General features: G+C 25.2%; 5 protein-coding genes across 7 annotated transcripts; 2 read left to right on the top strand and 3 right to left on the bottom strand.

The window, feature by feature from the left end:
* Nucleotides 1-974: 974 nt before the first annotated feature.
* On the bottom strand, nt 975-2,636 carry LOC122717175 (protein-S-isoprenylcysteine O-methyltransferase). Its single transcript, XM_043940994.1, has 3 exons — nt 2,361-2,636; nt 1,792-2,271; nt 975-1,663 (listed from the first exon to the last, which is right to left on the bottom strand). Exons 1-3 carry the CDS (start codon nt 2,556-2,558, stop codon nt 1,481-1,483), a joined length of 861 nt encoding a protein of 286 aa, XP_043796929.1. The 5' UTR covers nt 2,559-2,636; the 3' UTR covers nt 975-1,480.
* A 2,673-nt stretch (nt 2,637-5,309) lies between these two features.
* Nucleotides 5,310-7,296, top strand: LOC122717066 (coiled-coil domain-containing protein 50). The gene is made up of 5 exons (XM_043940771.1): nt 5,310-5,660; nt 5,753-5,815; nt 5,880-5,997; nt 6,069-6,234; nt 6,309-7,296. The coding sequence occupies exons 1-5, from the start codon at nt 5,603-5,605 to the stop codon at nt 6,930-6,932; spliced, it is 1,029 nt and encodes a 342-aa protein (XP_043796706.1). The 5' UTR covers nt 5,310-5,602; the 3' UTR covers nt 6,933-7,296.
* Nucleotides 7,297-7,299: 3 nt separating this feature from the next.
* Nucleotides 7,300-15,968, bottom strand: LOC122717065 (protein ELYS). Of its 3 annotated transcripts, XM_043940769.1 has the most exons (7): nt 15,696-15,968; nt 15,204-15,587; nt 14,852-15,140; nt 10,974-14,774; nt 9,393-10,823; nt 9,184-9,259; nt 7,300-8,958 (listed from the first exon to the last, which is right to left on the bottom strand). In XM_043940769.1, exons 1-7 carry the CDS (start codon nt 15,723-15,725, stop codon nt 8,787-8,789), a joined length of 6,183 nt encoding a protein of 2,060 aa, XP_043796704.1. In that variant the 5' UTR covers nt 15,726-15,968; the 3' UTR covers nt 7,300-8,786. The 3 variants fall into 3 exon arrangements, with proteins under 3 accessions (XP_043796704.1, XP_043796703.1, XP_043796705.1); XM_043940768.1 differs by having other exon boundaries at nt 9,393-14,774; XM_043940770.1 differs by having other exon boundaries at nt 8,817-8,958; nt 9,188-9,259; nt 9,393-14,774.
* A 753-nt stretch (nt 15,969-16,721) lies between these two features.
* Nucleotides 16,722-18,548, top strand: LOC122717080 (sin3 histone deacetylase corepressor complex component SDS3). The gene is made up of 8 exons (XM_043940801.1): nt 16,722-17,038; nt 17,108-17,171; nt 17,226-17,339; nt 17,417-17,618; nt 17,695-17,875; nt 17,936-18,050; nt 18,120-18,204; nt 18,286-18,548. The coding sequence occupies exons 1-8, from the start codon at nt 16,915-16,917 to the stop codon at nt 18,379-18,381; spliced, it is 981 nt and encodes a 326-aa protein (XP_043796736.1). The 5' UTR covers nt 16,722-16,914; the 3' UTR covers nt 18,382-18,548.
* Nucleotides 18,434-19,247, bottom strand: LOC122717081 (E3 ubiquitin-protein ligase MARCHF3-like). Its single transcript, XM_043940802.1, has 2 exons — nt 19,005-19,247; nt 18,434-18,934 (listed from the first exon to the last, which is right to left on the bottom strand). The coding sequence occupies exons 1-2, from the start codon at nt 19,245-19,247 to the stop codon at nt 18,434-18,436; spliced, it is 744 nt and encodes a 247-aa protein (XP_043796737.1).
* Nucleotides 19,248-19,330: the final 83 nt, after the last annotated feature.

The following is a 19,330-nucleotide window of genomic DNA, read 5'->3' as shown; positions in this document are numbered from 1 at the left end:
TCCTTTTTTCTTAAATTTATTTTTTACTTGACAATAATACTTTTTTAAATTAATTAATTTTCACATTGAAAAAAAAATAAAATGAACGTTAAGATGACTGTGAATAATATTATATTATATCTCATATAAGTTTTCACTGCCATTGTCTGATTCGTTTTTTATAGGCATTTTCCAGTCTTTAATATATGTTAATTATATATTAGCAAACTCTAATTATGATTCTAGTTGAATATTATCTTTGAATTGAAAATGAGAAGGTCTAGATATAATAATAAATCAATGCCTTCAATATATAAAAAATTGTAAAAAAAACTTATATTTTAGAATGAACTTATGTTTAGAATTTTTGTCAATGTTTATCTGGACCAAATATAGGCCCTATTATTGATTGTTTAATAGCTATAAGAATTGTTTTTTTATCAAAACATTTCGATCTCCATTTATGTGATATTAATGAAGAAAAATTACTTACAAATATTTGCATAGTTAAAATACGGTGCTAGTATGATATGTTGCTAGTTCTAAGGAAATTTGTATTTAACAAAATACGATAAACGTGTGTAAATAATTATAATTAGTCTCCCGAATCTTGACATTTTCTTACATTCTATATAACCGTTATTTCTCAAAGAAAATATCGTATTATCGATAATATTGTTAAGAAAAAGAAATAGATATGGAATGAATAATATGACAAAATATATTTACAAATCGTTATTACTTATTTAATTATCAAATATTATAACAATATATTATCGTTTCGTTTTTTTCATGTGACCGCTTATTAAATTATCAATTAACAAATGCAAATTGTTTTACATAAAAAATATCAATTTTTAAAACGTTTTTTAAATTTGTAAAACAAACAAAATGTGATAATATAATTTTAATATGACTTAATTCTGATCCACAACATAAAATTTTTTATTTTATTTTAAATAATATATATTCTCATTTCAATCTATTTTTTGATTTTAAGATAAGATAATAAATAGATAGAAATATTCAAACAGAATTAATTAATATGATAAAAAGCTTTGTCAGTATTAAGATTTGTAAATGATCATGTACAGACATAATGAAATTATTGTAATATTGCTGAAATCATTGGAATTTTTTTTCTTATTATTCGACTTGAATGCTTTAGGTCAATGCAAGTATTAACTGCAACATTATACATATTTATTATCTACTACATTTCATACATATGTATATATATTCACATATTATAATAAGTAAATATACAAATAAGTGTATAATCTGAATCAACTGAAAGTAATCATATATGAAAGTATAGTCTATTGTTATATGAATAATTCTTCAAAATGAAATGAGACAATAAATATAATTTTGTTAAAAACTTTTCTTAATTTTTTTGTTATTGTTTATGATACAATAAAAAAGAATATTAATATAAATAATGATATGATTATTCCTGAGAAATTAAAACAATCACAATATTTCAAACATATATTGGCTGCTATACATCCAATTTATAACCAGATATAAAAGGTAGTCCCGTACTAACTTCTTTTTGGTATTCTACATAATCTTGTCCAAAAAAATTAAGCAGAGTGACTTCTTCAATTAAAATACGATCATGGAAGAATTTCCAAGATGTCACAGTGTATGCAAAGAGACAAAATGGATTCTGAAGTATTAACTATAAAAACAAATACATAAAAGTTATATGTTTGTATTTTAATAAAATAATATTTTTAATAAAATATTGTAAAATTATATTGTAAAATTATATTGTGAAATTATAAATATAATATAAAATTAAATTACCTGTGTTCCTATAGACCAATAAAACCAGCCTACATAACTAGGATGTCTACAAATTTTATAAACTCCATAGGTAATTAATTCATGATTGTCCATTTTTTCACTTTGCACAATATGATTGAAATTATGTTTGGCAGTAAACATTGCCAGCTTTCTCAAAAACTCTCCACAAATGCATAGTACTAATCCAAAGTATGATATGAAGGAAGCTTCTTTCATCCCAGGAAAATATAATCTTTCTATAATAAATTCTATCCAACTACAGCATGCTGCCACTCCATAAGCTATACTATGATTTAAAATGAAACTATCGATAGAAAGTGAAGATGGATTTATCCAAGCAATACTTAAAAATTCTGTATAATGAAATGTTGCTAGAACTGTAATATATACTCCAAACATCTGCCATGAAGGTGGTGCAACAAAAAACAATATAATTCCAATTCCAAATCCATATCCTAAAAATATGGCTCTTACAGCAACCTATTAAATATAAATATTTAGTGCTTTATATTAGTAATAATAATAACTTATAATAATTCATATAATTTATAATAACATATTTAAAATACCTGATAAGAGAAACCATAAAATACAAGAAGTAAAAGTATATTTAAGAATCCATATTGAAATAAATGCATAAGCCAAATATTATTGAAATATGTTCGAAAAATATCGAATTCTAACCTTAGTAATATTTCTGATAAAATCGCGATTAAACCAGCGAATATAAAACAGAAAAAACTAAGTTTTCCATTATAACATAACATTTTTCTAAAGTTTATATAACTTTTTTTTCTTTAAATAATTCTCTATAATCAAATTTTGATTATAGATTTGTTTTTAACCTTACTTATATATATAATATAAATAAAATTAAATGTATTTTGCAGAACAAAAATTTTGTGAACTATGTTTTTAATTATCTTTTACGCTTAAAAAATAAAAATAAATAATATAAATAGTCAAATTTCATTTTTTACAAATAATTTTGTATTCATAAATACAAAAAACATAATTTTTGACAAGTAATATATACTTCAGCTATTTACAACTTATAATATATAAATAAGTTATATATATATTAAAGATTAAATAATAAAATTATTACATTTAAAATAATTAAAATCGTACTTAATCATATAATAACATTAAAGATTAATCCCATTTTATGTAAACTATTATTGTTTATTATATATATATATATATATAACTTGACAGGATTGTTTTTTTTTACTTTCTTTTTTTCCAATTACTATTATTATATTTACTATTATTATATTTTATACAATTACTACTATTGTATATGAGAATTTTTTATAAAATATTATACAAAACATAATTTTTTAAAAAATATTTAAAAATTATTTATATGTCAGATGATTATTAATTAAAGAATTAAATGATAAAATATAAACATCAAATATAAATATCAAATATATAAACATAACATATATAATAATAATAAATAATTTATGAATTAATATTTTATGAATTTTTAATTATATAATATTATATAATATTTATGAATTATATTTTTAATGATTTTTTTATTAAAATTATATAATATCAAATCTCATATTCAATAATAGTATTTACATGCTTAACAAATGGCAAAAAAATATTGATACATATTGATACATATTTGATAACGAATGTTTGATATTATATTGTTTTTCAATAGAATATTTAAAAATTTTTTATTTGTTGTGTCAGTTTTTTTTTAAATTCTCGTTTCAAATCATATTATATATCAGATATATTATGTTTTATAAGATCATTATCCTATAGATCTATCTATATTTTATATTATCTATTTTTTAATTTGTATTTTATCTGTGATCACAATCACGTATCAATATATATATAAATATAAATAAATAAATTGGAAATATAAATAAAAAGCAAATATTAAAAAGAAACATAAAAATGTGGAAATTAATGCCATATTCAGAATATTACAAATAAAATTAATATAAATAAAAAAAATAAAAACAAATAATAAATAAATAAAACAAATAATAAAAGAAAGATAAGATTTAATCATCAATGTCATTTCTTAAATGAAGAAGACATCTATTTTTAAAGCAATAGAATAAGAATTGTGGATCATTGCCATCTTTTGAATTTTTTAAAAATATATTTTTGACATTCAATAGATGGCGTTGATGATTAATTTTTTAAATTTTTTAAAATTTTTACTTATTCTATTTGTATTTTTTTCATTACATTTCTGAATCTTCTAGAATTAAAAAAATCGTCGAGAAACATTCAGTTTAAAAATATAAAATATGATTTTCATAATAATGATTTTCATAATAAAAAATATGATTTTTATTTTGAAAAGTAAATATTTCAAATAAATATATAAAATTTCAAGAAATTCTTGTTTTTATAGATAGTAAAAAAATATGCCATCCTCAAATCATGTTCTCCTAACGCAAGATTGAAAATTTTTATTTTGGAATAATCGAAAAAGTTTCGCATACCATTTTTTATCGAATTATATTCTCCTAATATAAAATTTTGGTTTTGTATCAGATTTTATATATTATTTCTCTATTTATCTATATTGAATTATTAATTATTAATTTATATTCTCTAACAAAATTATTGACTTATATTTTACTTATACCTATTTCTTTGATCTAATTATTAATACATGTTATTTATTTGATAAAATAATTGATTTATACTACTTCTTTAAATAAATGAATTAATTTATACTACTTGTCAAACATTGATCAATAAAATATAATTTGTATTTATTTATTTTTTATCTTTTAAATATTTATTTCTTTATATTATCATATTTTCAAAAATGATTTTTATCATCATTTTATTTAATTTTAATTAATTTAATAATTTTAATAAATTTAATTAATATATTTATTCTCTAATTTAAATACTTATCTTACATATGTTTATATTTTTAAACAGATTGAAACTGCAAGAAAAAAATGTATAAAAAAATATATATATCATGATCATAATATAATAAATGATCATAGTATATATAACATAAAAAAATATAAAAATAAATGTAAAATAAAAATACAACATAGAAAAACTAATTTATATATAAAACATATTTAAAAATATACTTCTTATGATTTAGAAATGATGAACGATATAATCATAATGATTAAATGAAATATATTTTAAATAAAAAAATTTTATTTTTCTTTTTTTATGAAAACTAAATAATTTATTCAATCAGATCATATTATTGAATAATTTTTAAGAGAGATATTAATACAGAAAAGTCTACTATCCACTTCACTAATGACATGAGTACACTTGTCTTACTACTAATGTATTACTCTATAGCTATTTTATGTAAAGTAGTGATGGATTTAACCTAATAATTTCTATAATAATTTTCTAGAAATTTAATTTTTATAAATATTTTCAATATTATTTATTATCTATAAAAACTAAAAATAAAAATTTAGTATATTTTTTAAATAATGAATAGTTATTTATTAGTTATGTATTAAATATTATTAAGAAAATAGTTCAAAACTCATAAATAATAACATTACTATCAGTATTTAATAAAAAACCTGCACAAAAGTGTGTCGATATATATGTGTATTCATGCTTGTATTATGTCTTCAATGTGTTTAGAGCATTCTTATATGACTATGAAAGGAGAAATGCATATATACGATGAGAACGGCACCAATACATGAATATATTCTATTGCTATTCAAGATGGAGAGAAAACAACGTATGTTTTCTGTAAGGTGGTTGTAAACAAGAAAATCGGAAAGAAATATCTATTTGTTAAATAATAATTAATTGATGAGAAATGGCAAAATCTGTATTGAGTTCTGACACATTGCCAAAAGCAGGTCGGGTAAATGAAGGTAATTTCTTTTTTTTGAATCAATCCTGTCATTCTCTATTAAAATAACTCATTTAATTAATCCTAATAATCGTTTGTTTAAAAATGTTGCAGTGTGTCGTGAATGGCTGGTGCATGAAGATGGAGCTCTCGCATATCGTTTACAGGATGAAGAAAGTAAGATTAGATCATTTATAAAATATTACTGATTTTATTCTAGTATTATGTTTATGTTTTATAGTTAGAGAACATTACTCTAGCAACAAAATGCGTAATGCACAAGTCAGAGAGGATTTACCAAGAGCTAAAGTTGAACAAGAATTGGAAACTCTCAAATATCAATCCTACATTCAACAGCAGTTAGTATTTATATTTTCAATATAATTTATTAAATATTTATTATTTTGCATTTAAATATTTTTATTTTTAGAGAAGAAAGAGATGCACTTGTTGCAAAACAGATTGCATTATCTTTAGAACGTGAAGAAAGACAACGAGAACGAGAATTACAAGAACAAATGAGACTGCAATTGAGGTTGGATGACGAAGCTGCACAGCTTGAAATTGAACGACATATTCAAGAAGAGAAAGATGAGGTATATTTAAAGATATTTTAATTTTATACTTACTAATATACATTATTATAATTTAATCTGTTTTTTAAATAAAGGAATTAGCAAGAAAATTGCAGCAAGAAGAAGAAGAAAGTGCTATAAGTAACCACGATGGTCCTGTTAATGAGCAATTACTATTAGATCAAAAAATTGCAATGGAAGCACAGGATGCTGAACTAGCACGAATGCTTCAAGAAAAAGAACGTGCAAAAATAAGGAAAGCAAGACAAAAAGCTAGACAAAGAAAATTGGAACGACAACAACTTCAAGAATTAGAAGAGCAAAATCTCACAGAGAAACCTCAACGACCTGATAGATTAGAATTGAAGAATGTGCAAAGTAAAACTAGAATACAACAATCTTTAAATTATCCTCAATATCCTGATCCTGAAGAAATACAAATAGATGATTCAATTGAGAATATAAGAGAAGTGCAAAATGTGGCTGCAATTATTGATCCTACATATAATGGAAATATACATAGAAATACTTCAAATAGTTCAAGCAGTACAGTAAGCCCTACATATGCATTACCTACACCACCACAGGAGCTTATGAATGATGATGCTCCATGTTACATGCCTATCCAAGGACAACGAAGAAATCAAATACAATCTCCGTCCCAAACTCATGAAGAAAAGCATAAACGTCGAGTGAAAGATGGTTGTAAACAACAATAGAGATAGTCTGTTTCTTTAATGAAATATTTTTTGATATTTTTTTTCGTTGCCATGAAGAAACGATATTTTATTTATCATAAGTTTCATAGAAATTTTTATCATATATGCAACTTAAAAATCAATACAAAATAGAATTAAATTTGTATCCTTCGTTTACGTTTACGACGAAATATAGTTAACGAAAGCAATATAAAAATAAATGTGCCTTTTAAAATGATACGGTGTAAGAAATCAACGAATATCAATAATTCATCAATATTTATTAACAAATTGCACCGTCCTAAATTTTAAATCTGCCTTTTTCTATATATATTTATCGAACTGAAAATAATATATTAACAATTATTATATTAATGATATCAAAAAAATTATTATGCAAAAAGAAAGAAATAATAATAATAAAAAAACAAATAATAGATAGACAATCAGAATTAAAATTAAAAAAAGAAGTTTCAGTTACTATATTTAATTGTATTAAATAAGTAATCATGTACAAATATTGACAATTTAGACTGAATATTAAATGATCTAAAGATTTTAATTAAACTTAAATACTGCTCTCTAAATTTACTATATATCTAATATATGCATTCTCATTGTCTTTTTCTTAGAGCAATATTTTTTCTTTTAATTATTTAAAGCAAAACCAAGAATAACTTACTGCCAAAGAAGACATTCATAACGTTCATTTTACATTAGACAAAGTTTAGTATTAGCAACATGAGAATATATTTTTTTTGAAAAATATTTGAAGTTACGAATGCGTGCTATAAAAAAAATGCTTCGTAAATTTAATAATCTTTATTTTAAAAAACAAATTTAATGATTATGTTATAATTTTTACTAATCTATTATAATATAGACGCGCAGTATTTATAGTATTATTATTTAATATTGCTTCAATATTTAAGCTTAATTCGTTATTTATGGTGATTGGAAATTTATTCAATAGTGATAATATTAATTCTTTTTTACATTTATTGTATGAATACAGCTCTATACATGGTATATTAATAAATTATTTACAAAGTTATGATACACATTTTCATCAAAATTCCCCGTACAAATACACGACAATAATTCATTCCATGAACTTATTACGATAAAAAGAAAGGATCAATTTAATGTAACAAATATATTTGCCATATGAATATAAAAGTAATTAGTTTTACAATTTACAGAATATGCTAGTTATTTTTGTTTTTTATAATACATTTTGAAATTCTTTGTTGTTTTAATATTCCGAAAATATAAGTCAATGAAAGATCTTTTCTGTACAGTTGTCCACACATTTAGGAACTTAATGGCTCTAATTAGAACAAAACACTTCATTTTATAGTGCAAAAATATTAATTAAACTAATTAAACAAAAAAGTTTATAGATTATACAAAATAATCTTTTACATAAAACATATTAATTTTAAAAAATATACTTTGCAAAATATTATGTTAGTATACAATTAACATCATATGGGATTACTTACTGATAAAATATAGCTTATACTGAATATTATTAAATTGATAGCAAAAAACTACCTGCTTCTTTTGTTGTATATTTTAGAAATTAATCTTGCTCTGTGATAAACTTTGCATCATTATGATGTAACAAAAGTTTCGTTTCACATGGTCCCACATATTATAATTTCTAATTCATCTTTTTCTCCCTGTGCAACCAAGTATTTCGAAAAACAACTGCATATTTTTTTACATATAACTGTACATATTATTTGGAAGAAAGCACTGTATATTATCTATCATATATTGTAAATTGTGAATTATTTAAAATTGGACAATATTGAATGTACGATTGAGCAAAAAAGGGAGTTTAAAAAATATTCATAAAATTACAATTATTTAATTTGATGTATGTTTTGATCTCATGGGTAGCACAAATTTGGTTCTACATCGAATATAATAACCTGGCTTTCTCATTTCTGTGGTTTTTCGTATAATATTCTGTGTTTCTTTCCCATCTTCTCCCTCATCTTCATCATCACTCAATATCGGAATGAAATTATTTATCTTCCTGTATAATAATGAAAAAAATCTATATTAAATCTGCGTATATTTAAAATATTTAAAAAGCATATAAATCATTAAATTCTTAGCTGCTTTTAGAAGCATAAATGAAATGTACTTGTAGAGCATAGAATGTGAAAAGTCTTAAAACTGTTTGATGAAGTAGTAGTAAAGAAATAAGCTAATAACATGCTTAAAAAAAAGCAAATTAATCTAATTGAAAAATAACCACCTACGAAGATCGGAAGTCGTAGTTTTTGATCTAGTATGGGGAGGTGAAAACATATATTTTGGAACTTCTCCAATTGCTGCAAATAAAATAATATTACTTTTGTTATAATTAATATAATTATTATATATTCATAACATTATTTTCATAAATTATTTTGATGAAAAAAATTTAAATATCATATTTAAATCTCAGTATAGTATTAAAAATACCTTTTTGATCCAATGGTAGATCTTTTGTTTTCTCTGGTTGTGAAAATAAAAATTGATTAGCTTCTTTATCCTTAGTATCTTGTTTTGTTGATTTTCGAGCTTTCCTTGATCCATCTATTTTTTGATTAGAGGAATTTGAAGTAGTACGCTTTTTTTTCATTACAACTTCTTTACTATTAAAATCATCTACTGGATTTGTGGTTTCTATTGTTTCTTCTTCTATTATTGTCTCCTCAAAGATTCCTTTGTTCCGAGTACTTCTAGTTTTTCTTTTTATTTCTGTTTGTGATAAATCAACACTTGCCGCTCTTCTCATTCGGGAATTCTGTGCAGCCTGTTGCCTCTTATTTGCAGTGGATATTCTCTTTTTTGATGGAACGCTTAAAATTTCTTCAAGTTCTTCTGGTATTGACTGTATCGATGATCTACGACTACGTGTATTCGCAATTGGTCTGTTTATTACTTGTTTCACCAAAAACTGTTCTTCTGTTCCTTCTAGTGGTGATTCAATTTCTTGTGAGATAATTTCTTTAGTTACATTACTAGTTCTCCGAGTTTGTATTGGACTGATTGTCTCCTTAGATACAGAACTACCACGTTTTCTTGACGATTTAATAGTACTTGATTCTTCTATTTCTTGTTCATTTGTTTTATATTCCTTTGTTAATTTAGAAGAATTTATATTCGATTTTTTTGCTCCTCCAGAAGATTGTTTCATCTTTGAACTTATACTTTTTGTTTGAACTTTTTTCATGTTACCTTCTGTTGATATATTAGATATTGACAATATTTCATCGTTTTTTGTTAAAGATTTTACTGGTTCTAGCTCTTTTTGTACTGAAGCAGAACGTCTACTGCTTCTTCTTATTGGAATCTTGACTTCTTCGCCTTCTGCTTCTATGGAAATATCTTTGGTTACAGAAGATGCTCGTTTACCTCTAGTTCTTTTTGGAGTTGACATTTCAGATAATCCTTCTGATCCAGAAGAGATTGTCTGTTTAATATTTTCATCTGTAGTTACCATAGATCCAAGTAATACTTCTTTCACAAGCGAACTGGCTCGTCTTGACCGTGATGTTTTTGATTGAACTTTAGAAGGTGAACTTAAAGGAGATGAATTGATTTCTTTTGTTATGGAAGAAGCTCTACGTGATCTGGTTATTCTAGGTGTAATTTCTAAGTTTAAAGTAGATATATTAACAATATCTTTTGAATTTGTACATTCTGGTATATCATGGATTGAGTTCTTTTTTGTTTTTCTATTAGAATTATTGTTATCTAGTCGTATTGATTCTTTCTTTATCTTAGTTTCATTTGCTACTTCTTTCTTTTTTATAGAAAATTTAGGCTGACTATTTTCTTGTCTATCTAAAGATGTAACACTTCTTTGAAGAGTATCTTGTACTTCCATATTGGAATCAGATTCATCATCTGTAATGTTTAAATCACCATAAATATTATTAGTGTCTGAAGGTATTGATTTCGATTCTTGTTTTTGTTTACTCTCTATTTCATCAAGAACTAAAACTATCTCACTATCACTATCCGAAGACTCATCATCAGTAATGTCGAAATGCTCACCATTCTTTGAACTTGTATATTCTTCAACGTCATGAATAAATTCATTCGATTTATCGCGAAACGATTGATAACATTGCTCTTTGTTCTCTGAATGATTTAAATTCTTTTTCATTACATTAGAAATATTTTTATATTCTTCTTCATTATTCTTGTAATTTTCTCTAATAGTTTCCAAAATTTTAACGCTCGAAAGATCCTTATGATTATTTTTTTCATTTTTTAATTTTTCATCATCACATAATTCTAAATGATTTGATTGATGTAAATGTTTGATGTTTTCTGAAAATTTATTTCCATCTTTACAAAGCATTTCTGATATAATATCCTTTTCAATCTCTGTATTTATTGATTCTTTTGAACTATATCGCGATTCTTCTGGAATAGAACTTTTTATCAAAGGAGTCGACGCAAAAATACAATTAGTATTCTGTTCCTTGGAAATTTTTGATAAACACTGAAATTCATTTTCACCAGTTTTTCTTAAAGAAACATTTGTCTCAAAACTGCTATCTGGAGAAAGTATTGCAGTAGAATGAATGGAAGAAGATAACATAGAAAATCTTTTAGATATTTGTGGGATATTTTTTATGGAATGATTATCCAATACATTAACTGAAGAAGTATTTAAATATGAATTTACATAGTTTCTTGACTTTGAATAATTAGCTAAAGATTCGTTTATAGATTCTGTAGATGTTTGCAAATAAGTTCTTCTAAGACTTGGTCTAGGTCGAGCTGTGTAAACATTTTTGCAAGTATAATCATTATTTGATAAGATTGCATTTTCAGTTGGAGATTTTTCACTCACTGTTGAACTTTCAAAAACTTCTTCACTTAATTCTGAAGTATTAAGTTTAGAAAAATCTTCTTTTCCATTAATCTCGTCATCAGAACTACTTTTCTTTGATTGACTAATATTGAATCGTATCTGTCGATTAACTTTACGCTCTTTATCTAATACGGGACTGTCCATGATTTCTTCTTGTAAACTACCTATAGTCGGAGAAGTTGAGGATCTTATAAGCTGTCGAATTTTCAGAATAGAATGCGGAGTTTCAATCGGAGTATTTCTATTACTGGATATTTTTCGTTTTACCAATGGAGTACTAAATACAGCATTTAAAACTGTTTCATCATCATCCAGCAACTTTCTACGCTTTGTTCTATCTGGAGTTCTCATTTCATTGTCTTCTTCATCATGTGTAACTTGTTCTAAAGTGCGTTTTCTATTATTTTGTACTATTTTAGGAGTCATTACACAACTTATATTAACTCTCTCATTACTTGGTTTTAATGTAGTCCAAGGAGCAGTGACAAAAGGAATTACAGATTTTTCCTCTCTAAGATAAGTCTCTTTTGCTTTCTTAATAACTGTTTCATAAATATTTAAATTTTTTTGAGAACTTTTTTTATGAGTCATGGGTCTGGGATATCTGGACTCTAAACCTGTATCTAAATTTGTTTTACTTATGCTTATAGAAAATCGTTTCACCACATCAGGTAAAGTTGCATTATAGGCGTTTAACATATCGGTATACATATTTTTAGAAACAGAAGAATTGAAGCACATATTCGAATTCCCACTATTTGCTTCCATATAACGACACCGCTGTAAATAATATAATAATTTTATATCTTCAGATTTTGAATCCTCAAGAAATTTGACAAACATTTCTTCTTCTTCAGAGTCTAGAGCCAAATGTAAAATATCTCCGAGTTTATCATAATTTTTACAAGCTTGAAAGAAGCACATAAGTAGCTGTGTATAATGTGATTGTGGTCTGCGATGAAAAGCAGATTGGACTAATCCATGTTCTACTGATAAACTTATCAATGTACTTTTGTCTTGAATTGATGACAAAGGTGGTTTTTTTATACGTAGATACATCAAAGCTAATTTGTGTTGACTACTTCTTATCAATGTCTTTAATACAAGTTTATGATGCCAATCTTTGACATCAGAATCACTAACTAATTGACCAGTCATCATGTCCAGAAAACCATGATAGTCTTCATGATCAAGTAGCCAAAAAGCTTGAGTAAGTTTTATAAGACTTGGTCTCATTTTAAAAGAGGAAGGATATTTGATTAATTGATCAACTCCAGGATAAGATCCTTGTAATAGCATAGCTAAATCCATCAGAAGATATATAGTAATTTGATGTTTACATTCAATTTCATTTGTTTCTGTTTGATCGCAATCAGTTAAATAACTTCTTAATAATGACTGTAAGGAAGGTGGAGGATAATAACCATTAGTATTTCCATCTCCAGCTTCTCTTTCCCATTGTAAATTTAAAGCAGGACATTCTCGAGTAATTAATTCATCTATGAAAAGTACTTCTTCTTTTTCGTCTTTCGGATTATTATTCTTAATTGATTCTCGTTTCTCTTTATACAAAGTGAACAATTTCTCAAATGGATATGGAATCTTCAAAGTAAGAGAAATTGGTAATAGACTATCATCTAAATTTTGTGATTCAGGTAATAAACCTACGTCATAAAACCATAGCAGTACTTTGAAATACATAGATACTCGTTTCAATGCTCTTTTTTGTTTCATTAAATTGTTTGTTTCGAAAGGTAATTTTCCTACTACGTTAGACAAACATTCCAGTTGCTGATAACAAAACCTTAATGTTTTTACTTCGGATTCTCCTATATTATTACCTGATTGGTCAAATAAAGGAATACATAAATGATCAGCAATCATTTTTATAGAAGATGCACGCTGTATTCCCCACTTTAAAAAACTCGGATACATGTAAGCAGCACTTCCATCTGACCATTCTTTAGCACATCTGATTAAAAAAGTTGCCCAACGTTGTTCCAAGCAAAGTGATAATAACATATCTCTCTGAACATTATGATCACTAGAAAAAGAAACTTCTGTGTTGAAAGGTATCAAACCAACAGAGAGACATTTGTGAAATATTTCAGAAGGTTGCATTAATATAATTGGGCCTGTGATGGCAATTTCACGAAGCAGCTCAGCCTGAACGCCTCTAGAAAGCCAAAAAGTTAGTTTTGATAAACTTAATTCTACCCATTCAAGAGATAAAGAATTTGGATAAAATAATTCTTCTGACGAAGTTATGTTATTGTTAGGAAATTCTTGCAGAGTGCGAGGAATATAGGCACAACTTATTATTTCATTATTGTTCATGTTGTAAGACCTATTATTTGTATTATAACAGGCTAATATGCTATTTGGATTCTTGCATTCACTGATAGTTTGAGGCATTTGTTCCTTATACCATTGATTCAAATCAAATAAGAAAGTTCTATTTATAGTCGAAATTAAAAGCAAACTATCTTCACCTCTCTTACATTCTGACTCTGTTTGATCTAGATTATTTCCTCTTTCAATTGTAGACAAACTAATTACTTTATCTTTTGGATCTAATTCGATCTCAAATTTAAGACTGGGCTCAGCTTCCAGATTAAAATATAAATTAGTTCCTCTATCACAATATTTTCGTTCAAACAACAAGGCAAACATTCTCAAGAGAGGAGGCATCTTAAATGAGTCATCTTGAAAAACCACCCATAAATAATAAAAAGGTCTAGGATCATCTGTTGGTTCTAATAATGCTAAATGTGTTATTATCATAGTTTCATCTACAGGCATACTAATCCATCCCACAGAACCATTATTTTGCCATATTATTATTCTGCCTAAACATCCTGATATTAAACAACCAATTTTTGTTGAACTAATTATCGTATTCGTTAATTTTTCATCTAGAAAACCATTAGATTCAAAATCTTCTCTATTAAAGCCAATATGTTTTTCTATACCTACAAATGTAAAAATGAAAATATGTTAGAATAGAAAAAAAAAAAATAAGAAAAATAGTATTGCTTTAGCAACTTACGTTGAGTTAGCAAATTGCAAGTCATATGTTTGCTATTATTTCTATGGAAGGAATCTTTGGTTGTTAAAATTTCTATTTCAGCAGGAGAAATTTCATCCATCATCACAGATAAATCAGGAACCTCCCAAATAGATCTCTGAAGATCAATCATAAGGTGATGAAGATTGCGTAATACTACACAAGCTATACCATCCATTTGCATAAGAATATTTTCTGGTCTTTTATCATTGAACTCTTCCCATTGTGTTCCACCAGATACAATACAAACTTGTTCTATACCAGCTGGCATCTACAAAAAAATATAAATATTATAAATATTATTTCATTCTAAATGTTTTATTTCAATACTTACTTTAATAGCTCTTAAAACACGAGAGGTAGTACAATCAAATATACACAATAAACCCATAGAATCTTTAATTCTTGTTGCTTCATTATCTAAACCAACAAGAAGTAAAGGTAATTCCCCACATTGAGCAGGAAATTGACAAACACAAGTGATCTTTCCTCGAAAAGTCCATGAACTAGTACTTTCACCAGTTTTTACATTAAGAACTACTAAATGGCAACCATAACTTAGCCAAGCATACGTAGTATCATTTAAAAAACCTCCATGAACATTATCAGTATTATTATATATTCGTGAAATATTTGATGATCCACATCTATGATCATCTTCTTCTATATTACTTAAATATTTTGTTATAGAATGTTGAATATCTATAACATTACGATTCTATAAAAAAATAATATGATTAGAAATGATATCACTATAATATAACATAAACAAATATTGTAATAATTATATGAATTTTCAAAAATGCAATATAACATTATTATTTACCTCGCAGCTAACTTCTTCTAATTCTTTCATATTTTACACGTGATATTAAAATAGATGAAATAAGGAAGAATCATTTATAAACTTTCTCACTAAGATCACCATAAGGTTATGTTGCCGCCAAATTTCAATGATCCTGTTACATACCGATAATGACGATTGGCATAAGCTTGAATAGCGTACATTCAAAGTAAAATATGATAGAGTATTCGGAAAACGGCGTAATTTAGAATCATACAGAAGAAAATTTATATTACTTTTAAATTCGTTCCGCTATTCGTGCGTACATTTTAAAACTGTAACTATACAACTGCGAAGTACGTTAAGAAGTGTTACCAATTGCATGATTTATCAATGACATTTAATACAAACATAAAATATTAATTACTATATAATTTTAAATATAATTAAACGCATGAAAGAAACATAGAAAATTTAAACAAGATAATGAAATTTAAAAATATTCTAGAATAATTATACTAAAAGATTGTGAAATAAAGAATTTTGATTATTTATCATATTCGATATTCATGGAAAGAAAGCATTGTTTCTAATTATTAAATTCTAATTATTATATTAATTTCATTTAAAAAATACTTGATATTTTAAATCTGAATAAAAATATTTATAAAAAGAAGAAGAATGTAAATAGATATAAAATTAATAAACAACAATTTTGTTATTTTTTGTTATTAAAATTAATATTTTAATTGATGAATTTATGATTTCTTAAAAGTTTCTATATTTAAATTTTACATATATTGCACTTAAAATATTAAATTTCAAATATTTTTGTTTTATTTAATTTATTATATAATTATTTATTATAATTATATATATTTCAAATGATGTGAATTATTTATTCAACTATTTCAGTTATTAAATAATTTATTAAAAAAAATGAAAATGTCTTAAATATATTAAATGCTCTTAAAAATATTTCTATAGTGGCTAGCCCCCAGTTGATTATGTCAAAATATTTTTTTATAAATTCCAAAACTAATATTTATTATATTATTTATCACAATAAATACTATCTAATACTATAATTACAATTATTTTATTATTAGAATAAATTATGAAAATTGAAACTATAATAATATTGTCATAAATATATATTAATTAATAATTCTAACCTTGGTTAATATTACGCTTTACTAAATTGACTTACAAAGTTTAAAATTATTAATAAAATATTAAGAAATGATTATTGTATTATAAAATGTCATATCAAGATTCGCCGTTTTCGACTATGTATGGTCAAGATGATTATGATATTGATGAAGATAATGATGAATATTTAGAGGATGACAGAGATGTTGAAGAACAAGATGAAAGTGATGAAGGTATAATTATTTTATAAAAAATTTTATTTATAGGTAATATTTATATATTTACTCAATGTAAATTTTCAGACACAGAGGAAGCAAGTGAGACAGATCTTGGAAAATCTGAAGAATACACAGAAATAAAAGAACAGTAAGTAAATAAATTTATATTAACTTTTTTCTTTTAATAATTTAAAATTTCCAGAGTTTATCAAGATAAATTAGCTAGTTTAAAAAAACAATTGCAACAATTAAAGGATGGAACACATCCAGAATATAATCGTAAATTAAAACGCTTGGAGGCTCAATATAAAGAAAGGTTCACATTTTCTGCTATAAGAATTGTTTTAAATATAATTATCATGTTCTTTCTTCAATTAAGTTTTTTATTTACAGATTACGATTAAATATAATTTATCGTGATTACTTGACAGAATGGGTAGAACGAGATTACATATTAGAAAAGAAAGCAGCAGTGAAGGAGTTTGAAGAAAAGAAAATAGATTTAAAAGAAAACTTATTAACTGACATGGAAGAAAAACGGAAAATGATAGAATCTGATCGACACACAATGGAACTTACTGGTGATTCAATGGAAGTAATATAAATTTGATATAAGTATATCAACATATTATGATTATTATAAAATATTCATTTTTCTATTCATTATTTAGGTGAAACCTGTAATGACAAGAAAATTACGAAGACGACCAAATGATCCTGTACCTGAAAAAGTAGAAAAACGGAGGAAACCACCTCCTGCTCAATTAAATTATCTATTAGATGAAAAAGAAATAGAAAGTGATTTAAAAGCTATTAGTCGCGGTAAAGTACTGACCACTGTTCGCAAACCAGGTACTGACACAAAATTTTAAAACAATATGCATACATTAATTTTGCATCATCTTACAACAGTATTACCACATTACAATGCAATCAACATGCCTTCACAACATATTCCTCCACCCTCTGATAGTCCTATGATAGAGACTAGAATAGAAGATGGAAAACTTTTACATGAAAGGCGATGGTAATTTTAATTTTTACATCTTCATGTAAAATGTAGATATATTTTATATTTAAATAAATAAATTATTAGGTTCCATCGTGGACAACCAGTATATGTAGAGGGAAAAGATTTAACTAGGTTTGCTGCAAATATTTCTGCGATAGGAACAGAAGCCGTAAGTAAATAAATATTAATAAATTCACATTTATTTTTTTTATTATATTTTTTTTTTAATAATAATTTACTCATTTCATAGATTTGGGTGAAGAAAGTTTCAGATGGAAGTAAAGTGCGAATATACTTATCCCAATTAAGTCGAGGGAAGATTTCGATCAAAAGAAGAGCATCATAATGACTATCATAATGAAGTATTCATCGTTATAAATTTAAGTGTTCAGTAATTGTTACACTTGTGATATGATATTAGACTTGTAGTTTATTGAAGTTCTATTTTCTGGATTCAATATAACTCTTACTGTACTTGTTTTTTGCCACCAATAAAACCAGACTTTTTGATGATATTGTATTGCCATATACATCCATATAAAATAAGAGAAAAGTAACAGAAACATCATAGCTAATAATAAATAAGTTGTCCATCGTGCTGGAGGAAAATTATCATAATTATTTTTTGCGTAAAAATCGGCCGCAACTATACAAATGTAAGAACATCCTATCGCCATAGGCGTAATAATAATGCTCCGAAGTAAATCAGCTTTCAAACTGCGAACGTATAATTGATGTTGTTGTTGATTAAGGCACATCCAAATTATTATGGAATGTAAAATATTGTAGCGAGGAGTTCTCCTGACATCAAAGTGATATCCACATAATTCGCAACTATTCCTGTTACTTTCCTCTAGCCAACGTTCTAAACATTTTAAATGTATTGCACCCATAGTTCCCTTGAAAAAATTTTATCTTTTAATTTCTTTGGAATTCATGAAATTTCATTAATGTTGATGATTAGCTAACCTTACACTTGCAAGGATATGTAATAGGTAAATGTTGAGAAGAATCATAGCAAATGCGACAATGTATCTCCTCATTAAAAGATTCGGGTAAACTCAATTTCGGTCTTTTATTCGAATCATGTTTTATATCAAGTTTCCGTTTTATTGTCAGCTTGACATCTTTATTCTTTTGATCGCATTCCGCTTCGACTTTCGCTATAATTTTTTCTAACACACTTTCGACAGAACTCCTTTGACTGGTCATTATAAACTGATTTTAGTTGTTTAATCTGAATATTTTTAATGTATTCAAAAGAAAAAAAGACGAACGAAAATATATCAATTACA

The sequence above is a fragment of the Apis laboriosa genome, unplaced genomic scaffold (genome assembly GCF_014066325.1).
Source record: "Apis laboriosa isolate Shangri-la unplaced genomic scaffold, ASM1406632v1 scaffold4_cov146, whole genome shotgun sequence".
Classification (NCBI taxonomy): domain Eukaryota; kingdom Metazoa; phylum Arthropoda; class Insecta; order Hymenoptera; family Apidae; genus Apis; species Apis laboriosa.
Note: the sequence above shows the minus strand (reverse complement) of the source record. Positions and strands in the feature narration are given on the sequence as shown.

Coding starts and splice junctions, on each gene's coding strand:
- LOC122717081 (XM_043940802.1), bottom strand. CDS start 19,247: ATGACCAGTCAAAGGAGTTCTGTCGAAAGTGTGTTAGAAAAAATTATA. Junction 18,935..19,004: donor CATATCCTTGCAAGTGTAAG/GTTAGCTAATCA, acceptor AATTTTTTCAAG/GGAACTATGGGTGCAATACA.
- LOC122717080 (XM_043940801.1), top strand. CDS start 16,915: ATGTCATATCAAGATTCGCCGTTTTCGACTATGTATGGTCAAGATGAT. Junction 17,172..17,225: donor TACACAGAAATAAAAGAACA/GTAAGTAAATAA, acceptor TAAAATTTCCAG/AGTTTATCAAGATAAATTAG. Junction 17,876..17,935: donor GACCACTGTTCGCAAACCAG/GTACTGACACAA, acceptor ATCTTACAACAG/TATTACCACATTACAATGCA.
- LOC122717066 (XM_043940771.1), top strand. CDS start 5,603: ATGGCAAAATCTGTATTGAGTTCTGACACATTGCCAAAAGCAGGTCGG. Junction 5,661..5,752: donor AGCAGGTCGGGTAAATGAAG/GTAATTTCTTTT, acceptor AAAATGTTGCAG/TGTGTCGTGAATGGCTGGTG. Junction 5,998..6,068: donor CAATCCTACATTCAACAGCA/GTTAGTATTTAT, acceptor TTTTATTTTTAG/AGAAGAAAGAGATGCACTTG.
- LOC122717175 (XM_043940994.1), bottom strand. CDS start 2,558: ATGTTATGTTATAATGGAAAACTTAGTTTTTTCTGTTTTATATTCGCT. Junction 2,272..2,360: donor TTTATGGTTTCTCTTATCAG/GTATTTTAAATA, acceptor TATATTTAATAG/GTTGCTGTAAGAGCCATATT. Junction 1,664..1,791: donor ATTGGTCTATAGGAACACAG/GTAATTTAATTT, acceptor TTGTTTTTATAG/TTAATACTTCAGAATCCATT.
- LOC122717065 (XM_043940768.1), bottom strand. CDS start 15,725: ATGAAAGAATTAGAAGAAGTTAGCTGCGAG. Junction 15,588..15,695: donor TAGAAGAAGTTAGCTGCGAG/GTAAATAATAAT, acceptor ATTTTTTTATAG/AATCGTAATGTTATAGATAT. Junction 8,959..9,183: donor ACGACTTCCGATCTTCGTAG/GTGGTTATTTTT, acceptor ATTATTATACAG/GAAGATAAATAATTTCATTC.